Here is a 20,978-nt window from a genome sequence, read left to right as displayed (position 1 = left end):
TCCGCGGTTGCGGCCTGCCCCAAAGCAGCGACATCTCTGAGCCGCATCCCGTTGCCATGACGCCCAGCCTCCATTTTTCAGGCCGCGCGCGTCTTGGTGGGCGGGGCGAGAAGGGCAACGCGACGCACGCGCAGAACCCCATCTAGGAAAGGGAAAGCCGAAGGGAGGTCGCGTCGCAGGCTGTCACTTGCGCGTTCCTTTCGTGCGCCTGCGCGGAGCAGGGGAAAAGAAGGCAGGGCCTTGTCCTTTGCGCATGCGTCTTCGTGAAGGCGGCGGAAGCGGCGCTAGTCAGATTCGGCTGCCCCTGACATAGATTCTGTGTTGTTTTTTGTGTGTTTTCCCTTCTTTCGTTTTCTGTCCGGGTTTCAGGCTCGGCCATGTCGTACGGCCCGTTAGAGACGTACCGCCCCGGGGGGCTTCCGCCCCGCGACTTCAGCGCCATTATCCAGACCTGTAGCACCAATGTACAGCGCCTGGCACAATGCAGTGAGTGAAAACCGCTTCCTCCCCTTTCCCACACGCCCCGCTGTGTCTTAACTCTTGTCCCCTCATGCCTCCTGAATTCTGTCCCCCGACCGCCTAAACAATCTCTGTTACCGCCCCCCGGTCATGTGTTCCACCTCCCAACGCCGCCTTATCTTCCTTAGCGTCGTCTTTTTTTCTTTCTTTTAAGATCCCTCCTTTCCGTTTACAATACGTTCAAGGCGGCTCACAGCTCCCTAAGGCAATTGATTTTACGACCTTCTGTACACTTGATTCCTTTAGCTGCAGTGGCAGGCAGTTCCAAAGGCCCCCTTTTAGCGAACTTTAATCAGCAGGGACTGCCCGCTCTCTACCCCGATGGTCTATTAAAGACAATATTTAAAACCGATAGAAAGCCATTGTAATCCCTCGCCCCCATGGCTCTCTCTCTTTTTTAAAGGCCCACTTTCCCCCCAATAGGTCCGTCCCCCCTATCTACACCCCACATCCCACCTTTCCTCCGTGTTTCTGTCCTAAGGGTTCTTTTATTTATTTATTTGGTTTGGTCTGCATCATAAAGTATTGCCTTCAAAAAATACAGTAAAATAGACCTACATAAGCAAGAGGAAGCAAGATCTGTATTTATAAAAAAAGAAGAAGTTAAAGCCACAGGCAGTCTCATTATTCATATTCAGTATGAGTGGGAGAATTATTGCAAAGGGATGAGTCAATCTCTGCTCATTGCTACCTTGCCCATGCTTCACCTAATAGCTTCCTAACAATTATAAATACCACTGGGGCCACGTCACGTGTTATTGTTGACAACTAAAAGGCAATCACTTCATTGTAGTCAAAGGTGTGACCTGCACATAGAATATAATGGCCCTAAGGTTATGTATTTCATTGTGTGTCTTAATTCTGCCAAACCATTGACATCTCTTCTGGTTTCCCTATGTGTACATGTAGCAAAATACACTTGCATGTGATCACTGCGTAACAACAGTCTCTATACTGTACTGTATATTGTTTCCAGCTACACAAAAGTGCTTTTGAGGAAGGCAAGAACAGTCTCTGAAACTGTCTTGTCTAGTTAGTAAGGGCCCATCCAACCCCATCTTAATATGGAATATATACCCTTTAATTCCCCCTCATCTATATAATCATCACCAGAGATAGCTGCTGTCCCAAACTTTCTCCTTCCTAAATCTGGAGTTTCCCTGTCCTTCAAAAATCCAAAAAGGACATCTGCTTCCTTTTAAAAGTGCCCCTGTCAGCTTGTGAAGCAACTTCTTCAGACGTGAGGTTGCTTGAAACAGCATATAGTGGAAAACAGGGAGAATGGATGCCAAAACTCTGGGTTAAAATCACATCAGAATACTGCTCAAGTATAGATTGCAAGAGGACAAAGCCCTTATGTAAAATGAGGTTTTTGTGGGCAAATCGGGATGGGCCCTAAGAGACCTATTTGCCATGTCGTTTCTTTTGACTTTTATTTATGCCTAGAGCTCACCCAGTTTTAAGTCTGACAGCAGTGCCTAAAAAAAATACATAATTACCGTACCTGCCTGATCCCATTTTCCTGCTCCCATTTACAAATGTTACAGAAGGAAGAAAGGACAGCCTTATTGAGCTTTGAAAGGCTTTCCAATTTTTATGTATAAATTAACATCTGAAGTGGAAATGTACAGAGGAACACAGCTACTACTTTTGTGGCTGGGAAAAAATAATCTTACAGCTCCCATTCTCCTGCCTTTCCATTAGTCCTAATCTAGTGGGGGGGGGGAGTAGACAATTTGCATAAGCAGTTAGTTTCAAGAATTAGCTACCTTTAGCAACATTTGTGTCTCCTTTGATACTGGTAGGTATATAGTGGAACCTCGGTTTATGAACACCTCGGTTTATGAATTTTCGGTTTATGAACGCCGCGGACCCATCTGGAACGGATTAATTCACTTTCCATTACTTTTAATGGGAAAGTTCGCTTCAGTTTATGAACGGTTACTCCGCGGACTGTCTGGAACGGATTAATCCACTTTCCATTACTTTCAATGGGAAAGTTCGCTTCAGTTTATGAACGCTTCAGTTTATGAACAGACTTCCGGAACCAATTGTGTTCATAAACCGAGGTACCACTGTATATATAAAACAACCTCCAGAGGTTACATTTTGCCTCTGTATTTCATGACTGGGAGCATGAGAAGTATGCTAGATAAAAGGCAAGTGGCCTTTCCCCAGATGCATCCCATGTTTTATTTTTTAATACAGTCATACCTCGGGCGGGTTATAGATGCTTCAGGTTGCATGTTTTCGGGTTGCGCACCATGCCAAATCTGGAAGTACCGGAATGGGTTACTTCCAGGTTTCGGCGCATGCACAGAAGTGCTGAATCGCAACCCGCATGTGCGCAGGTTGCGAACGCTGCGGGTTGTGAACGTGCCTCCCACACGGATCACGTTTGCAACTCAAGCGTCCACTGTATTGTAAACCACTCTGAATTTTTAATATAAATAATGGTGTTTAAATATTTTAGTAAATAAATTATTTGTTACATATGTTTCTCATCTATCAAAAAATGCCCAAAGCAGTTATTACCAAGGCACACAAAAATCAAGCAATATATCACAATAAAACTATATAAGATCAGGTTAAGGTGTTCAGCATGAGGCAGAAAAGGGTCCTCCTTTTCTTCTGCGCTGCAGTTTTAATCTGAAATCTTAGGTGCAGTATTGCTCCCAGAGCTCAGAAACTACTTGCGCTAATGAAATTCCCTAGTGTAAAATGTGCCTAGAACAATGGGAGTTTCGAACACTGGATGGCTGCATGTGGGGGTCAAACAGCAAGGGGGACAAAACTGAACCCTTTAGGAAACCACAGGTCAACTTCTACGGCATTGAGCAACAATTGTCTGATGCTGTTCCCAGGAAACAGTCCTGGTACTACCGGTAGGAGCAGACCCACTGTAACATGGTGTTGTCTACTTCCCAGTTACTGAATCACTCAAGGAGTTTACTGTGGTTGATGGTATCAAAAGCTGCTGAGAGTAAGAGAACCAGTGGGGTTGCCGTCCTCCTGCCCTTCTGCCACCTAGGTGTCCAGTGCACTTTAGGTGTTATACCTGGACTTGAAGCTGGACTGAAATGGGCCTAGATAATCCACATCTTCTGAGCAGACTTGTATCTGAACTGCAGCCACACTCTGAAGCTAATTGATTTTTTTTATATAATATTTTTTATTGAACATTTTTTCAACAAACATACAAAATACAAAATACAAAAACATATCAAAAACATCAAAATACAAAATACAAAAATATAACAGAAAAATATATCATTTCTCATCCATTATAATACTCATTGTCTTCAGGCTTCCCCAATTCCCTACTATCTGTTTTCCATTTTTTTAAACTTCTATAGCAGTTTCTAAATCATCTTCTTTCCCATCATGCAATCCCTTTAAAACTTCTAAGTTAATTCATCTTCATATCATTTACCCTAATTTCAAACTTTAAATCTTCTATTGTTTCCCTAATGCCTTAACCTCTTTACTTTCCTGGATTTTCAAACTCTAATTATCGAATACATTCCCTATATACATTTTAAATTTCTTCCAGTCCTTTGAAACTTTGTCATTTGTCTGGTCCCGGAGTCTTCCTGTCAATTCTGCCAATTCCATATAGTCCATCATTTTCATTTGCCATTCCTGCTTCAAAGGCAATTCTTCTTTTTTCCAATATTTTGCTAATAAAATCCTAGCGGCTGTGGTGGCATACATAAACAGATTAACATCATCCTTGGGGATTTCTTCCCCAATTATTCCAAGCAAAAAGGCTTCCGGTTTTTTCGAAAATGTGTTCTTAAACATCTTTTTCAATTCATTGTAAATCATTTCCCAGAAGCCTTTTATCTTAGGGCATGTCCACCACATATGGTAGAATGAGCCAACATCCTGTTTACATTTCCAACATTTATTGTCGCTTTTGTGGTACATTTTAGCTAGCTTGACCGGCGTCAGATACCATCTATACATCATTTTCATCAAATTTTCCTTCAACACCGTACAAGCCGTAAATTTCATACCTTTCTTCCACAATTTTTCCCACTCCGACATCATCACATTATGACCCAGATCCTTGGCCCATTCAATCATAACTGATTTTGTTTGCTCATCTTTCAAATGCCATTCTAACAACAAATTATACATTTTGGACAAATTCTTGTGATCTGTCTCTAATAACTCCGTCTCTAATTTCGATTTTTCTGATTGGAATCCTAATTTTTTGTCTAACTTAAATACCTCATTTATCTGCACATACTGAAACCAGTCACTCAACCTATCTTTCAATTGTTCGTATGGTCTTAACTTAAGGTGGTTTCCCACTTCCATCAAGATATCTTTGTACTTCAACCTATTCTCATCCATATTTGTCCTTTTAGGTTTCTTTGCCTCAAGAGGTGAGATCCACCTAGGAGTTCTCCTTTCCAACAAATCCTTATATCTCATCCAGACATTAAACAATGATTTCCTGATTATATGGTTTTTAAAACCTTTATGCAATTTCACTTTATCATACCATAAATATGCATGCCAACCAAATGCGTTATCATGACCCTCTAAATCCAACAAATCATCATTATCTAACAAAAACCAATCTTTCAACCAACAAAAGGCAGCAGCTTCAAAGTAAATCTTTAAGTCCGGCAGGGAAAATCCTCCTCTTTCTTTAACATCAGTCAAAAGTTTATATTTAATTCTTGGTTTCTTCCCCTGCCAGACAAATTTAGACAATATCTTCTGCCATTCTTGAAAGCATTTCATTTTATCAACTATCGGTAGGGCCTGAAATAAAAACAACATTCTCGGCAAAACATTCATTTTAACAGTTGCTATTCTACCCATTAAAGACAATTTTAACCTCGTCCATACTTCCAAATCTCTCTGGATTTCTTTCCATAATTTCTCATAATTGTCTTTATACAAATTCAAATTTTTTGACGTCATATTAACTCCTAGATATTTCACCTTTTTTACACACTTCAGTCCTGTGCATTCCTCTATATTCTGTCTCTCTTGTAGTGTCAGATTTTTATCCAATACTTTAGTTTTCCCTTTATTCAGCTTAAAACCCGCCACACTGCCAAACTCTTGAATTATCTGCAGTGCTCTCACTGCACTCTGTTCGGGATTCTGCAAAGTCAATACTAAATCATCTGCAAAGGCCTTTAACTTATATTGTTTCGAACCCACTGTAATCCCTTTGACACCTTCATCGCTCCTTATCATATTCAACAAAACCTCTAGTACAGAAATGAATAACAGGGGGGAGAGTGGGCACCCTTGTCTTGTTCCTTTCTCAATTCTTATCTCATCTGATACCACATTATTTACAATAATCTTCGCTCTTTGCTCAGAATAGATACCATTAAGCCCATTAACAAAATTTTGGCCAACCTCCATTTTTTCAAAATTTCTTTTCATAAAATTCCAAGAAATATTATCAAAGGCTTTTTCGGCGTCCACAAAAATTAACATTGCTTTGGTGTTTATTTTCACTTCCAGTCTCTCCAAAATGTCTATTATAAATCTTACATTGTCCTTCATATGTCTTCCAGGCAGGAATCCTGCCTGGTCTTTATGAATTAAGTCTTTCAACACCCTTTTCAATCTTAACGCCAAGATACTAGCAAATATCTTGTAGTCCACATTTAATAAGGAGATTGGTCTATAATTCTTAACCTGAGTCTTATCCACATCCGGTTTTGGTATCAGAGAAATAAAAGCTTATTTCCAAGTCTCTGGTGCTTTGCCCCCCCCTAAAATCTCATTTGCTACCTCCATTAATGGTTGTATCAACCAGTTTTTTAATGTTTTGTAGTACTTTGAGGTAAGTCCATCCGGCCCTGGGGCTTTGTCACTTTTCAGTTCTTGAATCGCCATTTCGATCTCTTGTCTTGTAATCGGTCCATTCAGTAGGTTCTTTTGTTGTACTGGAATTTTCTGCAGCCCATTTTCTTTTATAAATTTCTCTATCCCATCTAAATCTTCTTTTTCCCTTTTATATAGCTGTTTATAATATTTTGTAAAACATTTCCTTATCTCTGCAGGGTTCTCAATAGATTTTCCTGAAGCTAATTGATTGATTAGGAAGCTGTGGCCCAGTTTGCACATAATGCTAAACTGTGGTTTGATGAGCCTCTGTGAGCACAAACAAAGTGTTAGGCTTGCATGCTTCCCATCCCATGTAGCCACAAGATGGGAGGGAGCAGCATGCGAGCATGACACTTTGATTGGGTTCATAGAGATTTGTCCATATAACACTAAACCAGGATTTAGTGTTGCTGAAACACAGTCAAATGTGCATGCTCTGCCTGACTAATATTCAAGACAACTGTTCTGTGATTCTGCACAAGTAATTCACATTTGCAAGATTTTTGATATTTTCGGGCTTTATTTAAGCATTGTTACAGACTAGCTTGATCTCATCATGTTCGCAACCTAGCACAAGTGAGCCGTGAGTGTTAGGACTATATATACTGTATTTGCTTATAACTCTGAGAAGGTGTTTATTATGTCTGATTTAATTATCTATTCTGTGGTTTACCAACGTAAGGCCAAAGTAAGCATCAACCTGGGACTGAACAGTTTTGAAATGTGAATGCAGAATAGTTCTCTTCCTGTCTCTGTCTTTGGACTTGTCTCTACCTCATCTCAATTTGTCTTTCAAAAAGTTGCTACCATAATTTGTACAAGAAAAAAGGAACGAAGTCACTGAAATATATATTAATATTAAGTTCCAAAGAAAGACTTCCCGCCCATTCCTATAGGAATTTACAAAAAGTCAGTCCCATTTAATTCAGTGGGATATCATTTATTAATCTGATGCTCTCCTGTTATTTGGGTCTACAACCCCCATTGGCCATGTTGGCTGAACGGTTGTTGGCTGTGCTGGTTGGGGCTGATATGAGTTGTACCCCAAGGTATCTAGAGACCACTAGGTCAGTGAAGGCTACATTAGGGCCTCCCAAGTAAGTGTGTTTGTCTTCTTCTCCCCAACCTCCCTCCCTTTGTATTTTAGATTTAACCTTTGCACTGTCACTGACTTGCTTTATTGCTGTTTTGCACTTTGTCACTTATTGCTGACAGATGTAGTGATTTCAGAAGTAGTTTTTTAATCGATTGAAGTTTTCTTCCAGTACTCTCTACAGTCATAGCAAGATTTTTTTTAAAATTAATTCATTGAAAGACAACTTTGTGTTGCCCAAAAGAATGTCCCCTTCTGGAAATAGTGAAATCCCCCTTAAATTCCTTTCTAAGCTTTAGGCTAAACACACCACTGAAATGGATGTAACCTATCCTCAAGTAATTATAGTTAGGATCAGGCTATATGATTTGAGTAATGTGTTTTTTTCCCCCTGGCAATACCTCCTTAGAGGAGAACCTTTATGCACAATGATAACACACAAACAACTTTGCTTCCACAGCTTCTCAGATAAAGAACTTGATGAGTCAGCTGGGAACTAAGCAGGACTCCAGCAAACTGCAGGAAAACCTGTACGTATGACCTGAGCAGTTCTTAAAGTGCACATTATAATGGCAAACCCAAATACTTGGATAAATTTTGAATATCCTGCATGGGCAGTAGAATGTGGTTGGTTGAAGAGATGATGCCACTTCAGTCAAGGGGAGGCATAGCATTTTTTAATACTCTCTCCTGCTCCTGTATCCCACGAAATAAAATAGCTATAGTATTTTAAGGAGAGGGGTTCTAGCCCAGACTGCTACCTTATTGTGCTAGTACACTACTTTGGGTAAGTTCATATAGGGCAGGGATGGGGAATCTACAGATGTTGTTGGACTCTTAGTCCCATCAGCTTCTGCCAGCATGGCTAATGTAGCAGAACATTCATGGATGTACGGTAATTCTCCACCTGCAGTCTAAAATACTGGCCATTCTACATCAAGACTTTCCCATCGCACGTGGCTGCATCTGTAGGCCATTGTACACAGTAACAAACTGCTGTACAACTTGTTAATACCACAGTGACTAGAAATGCTTTATATGGAAGGAATGTCTATTCACTTCTGGGGGAAATGAAATTTTAATATTGGGAGACACCCAACAAGAATCATGTGGCTGTCCTAAATTGCTGCATAACCGAGTGAATGAAAAATTAGATTTGTAAGTAGCATAGTTCCTGCTTATGTGCTCAAGCTTCCATTTTGAAGAGTCTAGAAATCAAAGCTGAAGAATGCATTATTTGTTCATAGACAGCAGTTGCAGAACACAGCAAACCGGCTTGCCAAAGAGACCAATGAATACCTGAAGGAGCTGGGCTCCCTGCCACTCCCCTTATCTGCATCAGAACAGGTATGTGAGTCTTCTCTGCTGCGATAGATTGGAAGGAAAGCTTATTTCTTGATCATGGCGACATTAGTGATGTTTTTAATGGAATACCAACATCATGGTTTTGATGGGATGTGTAGGATACTGTGTAAAGGTGAGTGAGGTCCAGGGATGAGCAGGGATGGTGAACCTGTGGACCTCAGCCACCAGCATAGGCAATGGTCAGGAATGATGGAGATTGTAATGCAGCAACATGGGGAGGCCCATCTTTCCCATCCCTAATTTGAAGGCTGAACTCTTTATATCTGCAATTTACTGGCACATGATGGTTTTTCCATTGGAATTTAATTAGTATTCTGGGGAAGAGGGTTAATCCCTCATTTCCATCTGCTGTAGTGAGTGAGGAAACAACAGATGGTTGAAGGCAAGGGAATCTTTCAGTATCTGCTAGTGCATGAAATGGATGTAAACACTCAATTTTAGGACTCTAAATGCTAGTCTAAAGCTGAATCTTATCTAGGCCAGTTGTTTTCCCTTCCAAAGGCTGCTAATGCTCATATATTGAGCCATAAATGCAGACTAGTATCTGCCTACAGCAGATATGAGATGCTCTGGGTATCTAATAACAAGCAAGATTTGGTGCTCTCCTCAACACCTGACAAGCAGATGAGGTGACTAGCTGTGGGCAAGACACAGTGCAGAGAAGTGGTTGAAATGATAATAGGAAGATTCAGCACATGGGCTAATACTAATACTAAAGTTAAGAGGCCAGCTTTTAAGACTGCCTGTGTATTGCCTGTGTATCTCTGCTTGTGTGTAACAATCCACTTCTGTATTATTTTGCTTTGCAAACCACGGAGGAAGGGAGAAAGAGGTTAAATGGGGGGGGAAATCACTTCTCCTTAACTATGACCTATTGATGAACTTCCCCATGCCATATCAAATAGTAGCACAGCTGAAAGTGAGGGGCTTCTATTTCAGTGTGTAATGCCAATAAAGAATAAGAGAGATTCTTGCCCAAGTAGCATTGCGATGATAGTTAGCTGAAACTCCTCTTTCACCTCCTTGACCCATTCCTGCCTAAAGCTTCTGTAGAACCTTCTTAAGTAGTTTGCCATTTTGCTCACTGCTGCACCAGCAAACAAAAGACAAGTTATCAGTGGAGCTGCAAAAAAAGCTAAATAAATATATATCCCTCTAACTTCAAAGGAAGATGGAATGGAGGCTGGGCAGAGGAATCCATGTCCTTGATGTGCTGTGCTGGAGGGGATTTGGATGGAGTGGAGGTCTCTCCGCCCAGCCCTGCTGGGCTTCACCAGTTTTATCTAGGGGAGAAGCTCCAACATCAGTAAGGGAGTTCTACTGGTGAAGAGCACCTCAATGCACCCACCTGCCCAAATGTTAGACCAGAGCTACTGCTGGCAATATCCCTTCCAGCCATAGCCTCTGCAAAATCTTGGAACTGGGTGTTTCGGGGAGGGGGAAGCTGGGCAAGCACAGGATCCACTGGATCCTGAGATGGACCTCTTGTTGTGTGGCCTGATCCAGATCTCTTCACGGCACTATCTTTGAGAGCTGGTACAGTAAAGTACTTTGATCTGTGGAACAAGGTGTTATTTCCACCTTGGAAATAAGTTAACCCTTGGAAATCCTGTTGGATTACTGTTACAAACGGAATCTATAAAAGGTAGCAATAAGGCATGTACATTTTCTTTGTTATTGGATGCTGTTCTACACAATAAACCATGGACATAATTTGTGTTTTTTAGCGCCAGCAGAAACTTCAGAAGGAACGTTTAATGAATGACTTTTCTGCAGCCTTAAATAACTTTCAAGCAGTGCAAAGAAGAGTGTCTGAAAAAGAAAAGGAGACTGTTGCCCGGGCAAGAGCTGGTTCTCGTCTCTCTGTAAGTTTGTCAGCCAAATCTCTCCTAAAAAAATAGGTTGTTACAGGCGCCTTTCAAATGTTTCTTTTTAAGCATTTAAATGTTTTGCTTTATATCCTGTAAACATAACCGTTCTTGACCCTGGTTTTAGCTAGGGTTCATAACAGATCCTATACTCTGCCTATTCTGTGAGGTTGAGATTACTCTATCAGCAAACACAGTACCAAAATATAGTTGAAGTGTGTTCAGAATACACCATGATTCCCACTTGGAGGCAATGGACTGCTTTGAAATGGGTCATCCTGCATCTTTTAGACCAGGGGTGTCAAACTCAAATTCATCGGGGGGCGCATCAGCAGTTTGGTCACCCTCAAAGGGCCGGTTGTATCTGTGGGACTATGTGTCCACTCTTTATTATCATAAATTATTGTCACTGCATTCAATTATTACTGTTTTTTGTAATAATGTAAGTAAAAACTAGCTCTGAAAGCAGAAACATAGTCAGAATAATGGTAAGTAGATATTCAAATGTACAATTATTGTACAATTTATTGAAAAATGATTTTTGGTAACTGCACTGGGTGGTGGAGGCTCACTAGGGTTTCATGCAGGACCTTTGCAGAGCTACTACTACCTGGAGATGCTGGGGTCCTTCTGCATGCAGGACAGATGTTCTGCCAGTGAGCCACCACCCTTCACCAAAGGGACTGGCTGAGGTTGACTCACTGGAGCTGCTCTCCTGGTTCCAGGGTTTAAGGGCCAGAAGTATAAAGCAGCATCCTATGTTTCTGAGGAGAGGGAGGGGGAGGAAGGAAGGAAGGAAGGAAGGAAGAAAAGAGGGAGTGGAAGGGAGAGAGGAAGGAAGGAAAGAGGGGAGAGAAAGAAGAGTAGGAAGTAAGGAAGGGAATAAAGAAGGAAAGAAAAAGAAAGAAGGAGAGAAGACGGAAAGGGAGAAAGAAGGGAAAGAAAGAATAAGAATGAGGGAGAGGAAGAAAGATGGGAAGGACGGAAGGAAGAAAGGAAGTAAGGAAGAAAGAAAGAAAGAAAAGAGGGAGCAGGAGGGAGAGAGGAAGGAAAGAGGTGAGAGAAAGAAGAGTAGGAAAGAAGGAATAAAGAAAGAAAGAGGGAGAGAAGACAGAGATAAAAAAGGAAGGGAGGAGAGGGAAAGAAAGAATAAGAACGAGAGAGAGGAAGGAAGAAAGGGGGGGGGTCGCCGCCTTGATTCAGCGCCAGAACAGAGGGCGAAGGGACCCAGGGGCAAAAAGCATTTCCCGTGCAGCGTGAGGCAGCGGGTGTCTGTTTTAGGAGAAGTGCGTAAAGCCTCAGAGTTGCACGTTCGTGAGGCTGAGCCGCTGCTGAGCTCACGTTCATGAGGCTGAGCCGCGGCAGGAGGAGGAGGAGGTGAGGCAAGAGGAGGAGGAGGCGGTGGCTTGCCGGGTCGGTGCCCGGCAGCGCCGTGTGGAGAGTCCCGAGCCTCTGGGATGCAGCAGTGCTCTGTAGCACTTTGAATCCTCCTCCTCCTCCACGCGGCACTGCTGGGTGCTTTGTCTGAGCATCAGCAGCAGCAGAAGCAGCCGTTTCCAGGCGCTGAGCCGTGGCAGGAGGAGGAGGATTCAAAGTGCTACAGAGCACTGCTGCGTCGCAGAGGCTAGGGCAGGGGTCCCCAAACTACGGCCCCTGGGCCGGATGCGGCCCAATCGGCCTTCCAATCCGGCCCGCGACGACCCCCGCCGCCCGCTGCCACCGCCCGCTCTCACGGCACGCGGCGCAGCGACGATCTAAAAAATCGGCAAAAAATTGCCGAAAATCCTTTGTGCGCATGCATATGGGCCTCTCCCGACCCGGAAGAGGTCATTTCTGGTGCACTTCCGGGTCGGGGGAGGCCCATACGCATGCGCACAAGCGATTTTCGGCGATTTTTTTCCCGCCCGTGTGCGCATGCGCACGGGCGCGCACTCCCCCGCCCTCCGGCCCGCTGCGCGCGCACTCCCCTGCCCTCCGGCCCGCCGCGCGGTAAGTCTGGGGACCCCTGGGCTAGGGACTCTCCATGCGGCGCTACCGGGCGCTGACCCGGCAAGCTGCCTCCTCCTTCTCCTGCTGTGGCTTGGGGGCGCTCCACGCAGCGCTGCTCCGGCCGCCTTTCTACCCCCCCGGCCCCAGCTGTTTGTCGGCGCTTTGTCGGCGCGGCGCTTCAGCAGCAAGGTCCCGCTGCTGGGTCCGGCTGGCTGGGGCGCTCGGCGGGCCACATGACGAGGTCTGGCGGGCCGGATTTGGCCCCCGGGCCTTGTGTTTGACACCCGTGTTTTAGACGATTCCCTCTTTCTCCTCTCCCCTTCTAACTCTGACTACTGTTGCCACCAGTGGCTGATTCCCAGTTTTTCTCTGACCAGGGCTGCCATTATTACTATCATCTAAAGATCACAGGGCGGTTTATAGCATAAAAATACAGAATGAAAACACAAAATACATACATACATACATACATACATACATACATACATACATACATACAACAACAACATAACCCCCTCCCACAAACACATTTTAAAGATCAGAGATTGTTTAATCAGCCAAGGGCATCCTACCTTGGTAGGTCATCCTCCCAAGAACAGACCTCTGATGTGTTGTATTGCTCTGGGGAGCCCACCAGGGTAAGTGCTTTGCTGAGAGGCAGTTACTTACTGGTACTATGACCCGAAGCCACCCCTTGGACCACAGTAATTAGGCAAATTCTCCTATCTGTGTTTTTTAATGTTGAGTAAGGTTACCGCTCCCACTAAAACTCTTCCAAAACACTGCATTAAAATGGTTTCTCCCCTGCATGGGTTCTTCAGCATTGAAGTCAGCGTTGGCCAAGTTGGGTTAGTAGATAGGAGTCTGACTAATGCCCATATTTATGGACAGGAAGCAATACTCCTAGTCATGTGAGTAGTGACCCTGGATTGCATATGTTTCCCTTGCACACACTTTTGGCACACACAGGATTAAGAGGATTAATTATAGGAGTTAGGTGAGTGAGTGATCATGCCGTGCAACAGAGGGCTTGACTGATGAGATCATTGTCCCTTCCTGTCAGAGACGCTGATGCGGCTACTCTAGAGTAACGACTCCTCGCAGCATAGTCCTTTTAGACTTTTATTAAGTGCTGATTATTTGCAGTGCTCAGAGCGATCTATATACATGCTTTCGGTCAGGTGTCAGTACCTCCGAATGGAGGTTGGCGCGTTTTTTTCCAGCAAAGAAGCTTGGGGAGACCCAGCCTCTTCCCCCGACGTTTTTTGCGCAATTCCGGAGTCGGGGGGATTAGCCTTCCCCCCGGGCTCCCCCCTTCCTGTCCCACCTGGGTCAGTGGCTCCGCAACCTTGCCTGAGCCTCGGACACCACTTCCTGATTCTCCGCTGGAGGCAGAGCTCTCCCTGCTCTCCCCAGCGCTTGGGGATGGGCTGGACCTTAAGATGGGAGGGACCTCTCGGTATCCCCTGTCCCTCACACTTCCTATTTAGTCTTGCTCTGTTCAAGTTATTGGTGTTTTTTAAAAAAACAAAACAAAAAACACCCAACTTCTCGTACTGTGTTGGTTAATTAGCCACCTTGGAAGCTTAGTTTGAAAAGCAACCTTAAAGAAAAGAAAAGCAACCTTAAAATCTTTTAGTTAAAAATAAGTTATCTTCTCTTGACTATCACAGAGCCTTTCAATTTATCTTTCTTTGTCATGCCCATTGAAATCAGCAGGACATGAAGACAATACTGATAGTGATCAGGCATTATAATGCTTCAGTGTTTCATCACATCCTCCAGCCTACTTAGTACAAACCTTACCTTGTTGACTGATGAGAACTAAATTGTTTTTTCCAGGGAGATGACAGGTCCAGGGAAGAACAGCTGGTCTCATTTGACAGGTAATGTTTCCTTCTTTACAGTGACAAATCATTTTTTTATCTCTTCAAATGCAGAGGCCTTGGGGGGAAATGGGTGGGGAACAGGGGAAAAAACACCTGGCATTGGTGCATTAACAATGTGTCCCAATAGTACATAAGCTTCTTACTCTTGAATCAGAACAAGAATGGCCCATTTCAGATGTCAGGCTGGGGTGCTCCCTTGATATGCTCTCTGATTCCCCCTCTTCCCAGTTTGCATCAGTGACATCCAAGACCTGAACCAGGGTCTGTATCCAGACTTTGGAAATTGAGTTTGAACCATGGCTTCAATTCTGGCTTAGAAGCAAACTGGTATGTGAGCACTTGTTTGCGGCATCTGGTTTGAGCAAGTAATTGTTAATGCAAACCAGGAAGAGAGAGAGGTAATTTGGGAGGATTAGGAGGGAGCAGGCCAGTCTTGGACACAGTTCTGATTGTCAAACCACGACTGAGCTGCAACAGTATAAATACAGATCCTGACCTTTACCAACATTATTTTTACATTTGACTGTTGGGGGCAAAGTTGCAATAAAACTCTGACTCTATGTCATAGGACATTTCAGATTATTATTTTTGGTACTTTCAGTCCCAGTGAACTATTAGCATGCATACGGTTGCCAGTATATGTGTTTTAATTCACTTTAGGATGATGTCTGTAAGCTTTTGAAACCTAGATGGCAAAATTACATCAATACCTATAAAATACCTATAAAAACAGCTTCAGATTTTTCTGGAGTAGTAGACTCATGAGCATAGGAATTTTCATTGGAGAAACGGGATAAAACAGACAAATAAATTGTGAAATAGGTAAGCGGTTCATTATTTGGAGAGCACACTCCCTTCTTTAATACAAATCAGGCATTTAGGTGAAAATCCAAGTGAGTATTCAGTAATAGTTGGAAAAGCAGACTGTAATGTGGTATTCTCCCTGCAGCAATGAAGAGTGGAATCAGATGCAGTCTCAAGAAGAAGACGTAGCAATAACAGAACAAGATCTTGAACTAATTAAGGAGAGAGAAACTGCCATTAGGCAGTTGGAGGTGAGTGGATTAGGACTTGAACCAGATGCAAGTCCTAAATTGCTTTGTTGTATTTAAATACAGTAGGTCTAAGCGAGAAAACTTTGAGGTTCTTCTGAACCACACTGGTCCCCTCTGTATTTTCTTTAATTGCATACTGGGATACGCTGTAACTCAGCAGTGGGGAACCTCTGCCCCACAAGAATCTTGACCTGCCAGGGGTAAAATTTGGCTCATGAGGCCATTTTTTTGGAAACCATGCCCACATGCCAATCATTGGATACTAGGGGTGACGGTGTTTGATTCTGCATTAACTGTATGCATGGGATATGTATGGGAACAGGTGAATACAACCAAAGCAGAAGAGTTCCATGGTGCTTTTTGAGCCTCTGAAAGCTACAAGTTTAAAGAGCAATTGGGTGGGGTGGGGTTTAAAAGCCCTTTTGCAAGCAGTCCCACACTGCTTTTCAAACAACCCTGTACTGCACTTTGAAGTCCTGACAGTTGGGGCAAAGTATCTGTAAAGTATTGGTTCAGCTGAGCTACCCCCTGGGAAGCTCTGAAGTCTCAACCTCCCCCCCCCCCCGGCATATTGCCTTGTTGAAATATCACAAATTTATCACACAGCCCTAGCATATACACAGTCAAAGATTGGGGTGAGTGTTCATAAAACATAGACTATGACTTTGTTGAAGTTGCTGAAAGGGAGGATTGAAGGATGTGGCTATCCCAGGCTGGAAACAAATGTAGGAGCTACTAGGAAAAGCAGGGAGATCTGCTTGAAGGAGGTAGGAGGTATAAGCAGGTCAGGTGGGCAAGAAGCAACACTTTGGAATATAGGAACCAGGCAGATGGAGCCAATTATGTTTCTTTGGTGTTGAATGGGGGAAAGTTGTAGAACGCACCCAAGTTTTAAAGACAGAGACCTCTTCATAAATTCTGGAAAATGTGGTTGTAAATGTTTCATTTCAAAGGGATGTGAGGACTTTGATGCAAAACTAAAAATGTAATTTTAATTTTTGGCATTTTTATACCACCCTATTAACTATGTCATCTCAAAGGTTTGTAAAGAATACTAAGACAGTTTCCCAGGGGTCACTTTTCAGGGGATCAATATTATAGCAGAAAAGTGGGCAGGAAAGACTCATTATGTGGGTGTTGTTATTTAGATCTAAACCATAGTAGAGTGGATGTCCATTTGTGTTACTCTTTCAAATGGGTTCTGTAAACATGCAGTTTGGAGAAAGTAACCCTTCATGACCTTCTTCCTTTCAGGCAGATATCCTGGATGTGAACCAGATATTTAAAGATTTGGCTATGATGATCCATGATCAGGGAGACATGATTGGTAAGATGATGTCTGTGTTTGCTGTGACAGTTCCCCTCCAACTTGCTGATTGTGCAACTTTTTATGGAAGCTTATGGTTGTATGGTCAGCCTATGATGTGTTACTAGCTGAGAATTCATATTGGAGATCTTTGAAACAAATTGAGTGTTCTTTGTGCCAGGCAGTGTGCTCTAAATATATCATTTGACTTGAACTATTGTATATAAGCTGTCGCTGAGATGACCAGTAGCAGAAACTGATTTGGCTGCTTTTGAGTTGATTTGATAATGCTGCAAGTTTAAGAAAATGTGTGGACACGTTATATACTTGCACAGGAGCATTCTCATTTTAAACATTAAAAAAAATTGGGCAAAATAGAGACATTTTTTGCACTTCAGAAGGTGGTACTAAAGTACTTGTTCACTCTATACCTTTTGAAAATGAGCCAGTAGTAGTTTGTCAGTGGTTTATGAGAAACAGTATATCAGGGCTCACAGCACCTGTGATTTTTATGATAAAACAATTTCATATACTGACTAAGCAGGCTTTATTTCAAAAAGTGGACACAAAAGTTGTTGGGGTTGCCGTACATCCGTATTTTCCCGACATTTCCCCGATTTCCACCCGGACACTGCTTCTGACTGCGGTATGTCCGGGAAATTCTGGATGTATGGAAACCCTAATTATAGCAATGTTATATAGAAGGGGTGGGAAAGCTGTGCCCCTTGGTTTTATTTCATGTGGGTGGAGGGAGAATAGAAAGGCAGGGAAGATCAAAATGGTGCAAAAAAAACTGAAAACAGATGGAGCAAATGGAAGGGTCAGGTGAGGAGTTCTCTGCCAGCATTGCCTCAGACTTCTGGCAAAGGTGATCATTCCCTGCCCCGCCAGCCCACCAGGCAAGCAGGAAGAGTGACGGGAAGAGAAGCAAGTCACCCCATCTAAGTTAGTTAGTTAGTTAATTGTATTTCATAAAATTCAGACAGAAAGAGATTCCCAATCACTGGTATACAGGGTGTTGTTGTTGTTGTTGTTGCTGCTGTTGTTTGTTGTTATATATACAGGCTGTTGTAAGAGAATTGTACATCTGTATGTGCTCTTCTTCCCTATAGATAGTATAGAAGCAAATGTAGAAAATGCAGAAGTCCACGTGGAAAGTGCCACTGACCAGTTACAAAGAGCAGCTTATTATCAGGTAACAATGTGTGCACAGCTACTTTAAAAGGAAGGGAGGTGGGAGCGGAATCACTCTTGCTAAGTTTCTCCAGAAAAGATAAAGCAAAGTCTCTTGAAACCTACGTATTGGATTCTAACTGAGTTCTGTTCAGAGCAGACCCTTTGAAATTAAGTCTTGCCCATTAATTTCAGTGAGCTGGCTCTAATATTGGATACCACCCATGGTTCTTCTAAAACAAAAGGAAAATGGTATCTACATACTTCTCTTTTTTCAATTCCTTGCGACACCTTGAAATTCAAACTGATGGAAAAATGCATAGCTGTTAATGTAGAGATTCTTCCCAGTGAATTTACCCTTTGCAGAAACAAAATAAGCCAATAAAATATCCCCACACCTATCAAGAAAGCATTTTTTTTTAATCTAACAGTCGAGATTATTACAGTAATACCTCGGGTTACGAACGCGATCCGTTCCGGATCGCAGTTCGTAACCCGAATAGTTCGCAAACCGAGCGCGATGGGCGCCGCCATTTTGCGCATGCGCAAAGCGCGATTTTCGCAATTTTCGCGCTATGCGCAAATCGCGCGATCGTGCGGCTTATGCGCGCGACCGCGCGGCGAAAACACTTCCGGGTTTGCGCAGTTCGTAACCCGAACTGTTCGCAAACCGAGGTGGTCATAACCCGAGGTACGACTGTATATTGCTTGTAGTGATTCAGAAATGTGCACAGAGCAACCTATGCATGAACAGGCATTTTCATCGTTTTTCTGAACAGCATTTTATTTATAATATGCTGAAACCTGCTGGGTTTTTTTTTTAACTGGGGAATTGGAAAGGAGCTTTCAATGCAGTATGGAGCCTCCATGAAAATGAGAAGGGGGAAAGCCTCACTTTGTGCACAAATCTACCTGGTTGCTTCTCTCAGTCAACACCACTAGCAATAAATTTGTGCCTTCTCCTTTTAAATGCATGTTAAATATGCAGCCTTGATTGTTTAAGCACTCTTTTGACAATTTCTTTTGTTGCCCTATTCTTGTTGATATCTTGTTCCTTTTCTCTTTGGTTAAATATTGCTTCCAAACACATCCCACCTTCCTATTGTACAAATATTAATGAGCTGAATGTTGTTTTCTTACCATCTTCCCGGTGTAAATGGATTTTTCCCTATTCGTTTTCTTTTAACAGAAGAAATCTCGTAAGAAGATCTGTATCCTGATTCTTGGTCTGTCTGTGGCTGTTCTAATCCTGGGACTCATTATTTGGCAGGCATCAAAATGAAGCCCTTATGTGGAACTGAATGAATTGCAGAGTTGTTTTCCTCCCCAAAGGGAAAACAAGTAGACAAACCCTGTGGAATGAATTGATTGAGATGAAACACAAACTGGTTTTCCTCTAGTAATTATAATATATAGAAACTAACATGAAGATAACTAGTTATTGGATTTAGTGAACCATGAAGACAGTATTTATCAGTTAATGTAAAATTATTTTATGTAATCAAACTTGTGGGGTTCTTTTGTTTACTATACTATTGCTGTCCTGAATATAAAGTGTTGGAGAGTGTGATCGGTAACCTGTTAATTGACAACATACACTACAAATTTAACTTTTTAAAAATACATACTGCTTTTATAAGCGACTTGCATAGGAATAATTTCTGAGAATGCCAGAATCTCACTAACTAAGCAACTCTCCAATGAATTTGTTGCTGTGATCCAGAGATTTGCTTTTAAGAGTGTGCGGTGAGCTGCCACTCTTTTTCAGTTCCTCTGCTGCCTTGTATACCACTTCTGAAACTTCCAGAAGTTGCTCTTCATTGCAGCACGGGGGTCTTCTGATTAAAAGTCGAACCCACACATTAGCCTTTGTTTTAAACTTCTCAAAAGAACTTTAAACATCTCCCATCTTTTTTAATGGTATACCATGAAAAATGTTTTGGTCACTTGCATTTGGAACTGAGAATGTACTCAGTGATTACTTTTCTGAGCTAGAGATATTTTGTACCTAGTATTCAGTAACAGGTTTTTTTCCTTGATCCATTTTTGTGGTGACAGTGAATCATTTAGCAGTGTGTCCAAATGTATTGTTGCCTAATGAAGCTGTATTTGATGGTGGGCTGCTTTACTCTTGTCTTCCCAACTTGTACCTCTAAGCCCATATATTGTACATTTGCAGCACGTAAAAAATACAGCACAGAGCCTGTAATGGGTAAAAAATGGAGGTGGCGTAGAAAAATAGTTATACATTTTGTGAGCAACTATGGCAAATCTGTCTTTCCAAGAAAAGATTTTCACCTTTGCAGTATACTTGGCTAGGAACGTTACTTATCTCCTTTGGCTGAAAGATCTGACCTAGACCTTTTGTCTGCTCTGAATTGATATATTAGAAGAATTGCTGGGTAGAGCTCTTAGGTCTATTCCACTCCTGCAGGATAACTGATGTAAAAAAAAAGGCTGAAAAGTTGACTTGTTTATAAACTTGTAGCAATTTCTTGGGTAGAATTGTAAATCTTTTTACTGACATACTCACTATTTATTCCTTTTCACATTTTACTTATTGAAATTACTAAACTGTGAAAGTTGGCGCTGGAGAAGATTGATGCCCTCAGTTGCACATCTTTCTTTGCACTATTGCTCCATCATTCCATCCATTTAACTGTCAATAAACATTTTTAAAGAGTGTCCTGACATTGTGTATTTTCTTCAGCTCAGACCTAAACACAAGGTTCAAATGACTTTCAATGCCTGGAGAAAACAACTGTCTTTGGGTAAAGTCTTTGACATTCCGATAATTTATGCTGCTAGTTTTTTTCTATACTGGACTCCTTTGGAAGCACATAATTTAATCAA

At 42.4% G+C, this 20,978-nt stretch overlaps 1 protein-coding gene across 1 annotated transcript; it reads left to right on the top strand.

Moving 5' to 3' along the window:
- Positions 1–244: 244 nt before the first annotated feature.
- STX12 (syntaxin 12) lies at positions 245–20,810 on the top strand. Its single transcript, XM_035117971.2, has 9 exons — positions 245–486; positions 7,941–8,010; positions 8,728–8,827; positions 10,573–10,710; positions 14,545–14,588; positions 15,541–15,646; positions 16,901–16,973; positions 18,065–18,147; positions 19,315–20,810. The coding sequence occupies exons 1-9, from the start codon at positions 378–380 to the stop codon at positions 19,405–19,407; spliced, it is 816 nt and encodes a 271-aa protein (XP_034973862.1). The 5' UTR covers positions 245–377; the 3' UTR covers positions 19,408–20,810.
- Positions 20,811–20,978: the final 168 nt, after the last annotated feature.

This window comes from Zootoca vivipara, chromosome 6 (genome assembly GCF_963506605.1).
Source record: "Zootoca vivipara chromosome 6, rZooViv1.1, whole genome shotgun sequence".
In the NCBI taxonomy this organism is placed as follows: Eukaryota; Metazoa; Chordata; class Lepidosauria; order Squamata; family Lacertidae; genus Zootoca; species Zootoca vivipara.
The sequence above is the reverse complement of the archived record's forward strand: the minus strand, read 5'-3'. Positions and strand labels throughout refer to the sequence as shown.

What these genes read in the sequence shown, in the direction of transcription:
- STX12 (XM_035117971.2), top strand. Translation starts at nt 378, where the DNA reads ATGTCGTACGGCCCGTTAGAGACGTACCGCCCCGGGGGGCTTCCGCCC. An exon ending in CAGCTGGTCTCATTTGACAG is followed by an intron (nt 14,589 to 15,540) that starts GTAATGTTTCCT and finishes TTCTCCCTGCAG; the next exon opens with CAATGAAGAGTGGAATCAGA. An exon ending in CTGCCATTAGGCAGTTGGAG is followed by an intron (nt 15,647 to 16,900) that starts GTGAGTGGATTA and finishes TCTTCCTTTCAG; the next exon opens with GCAGATATCCTGGATGTGAA.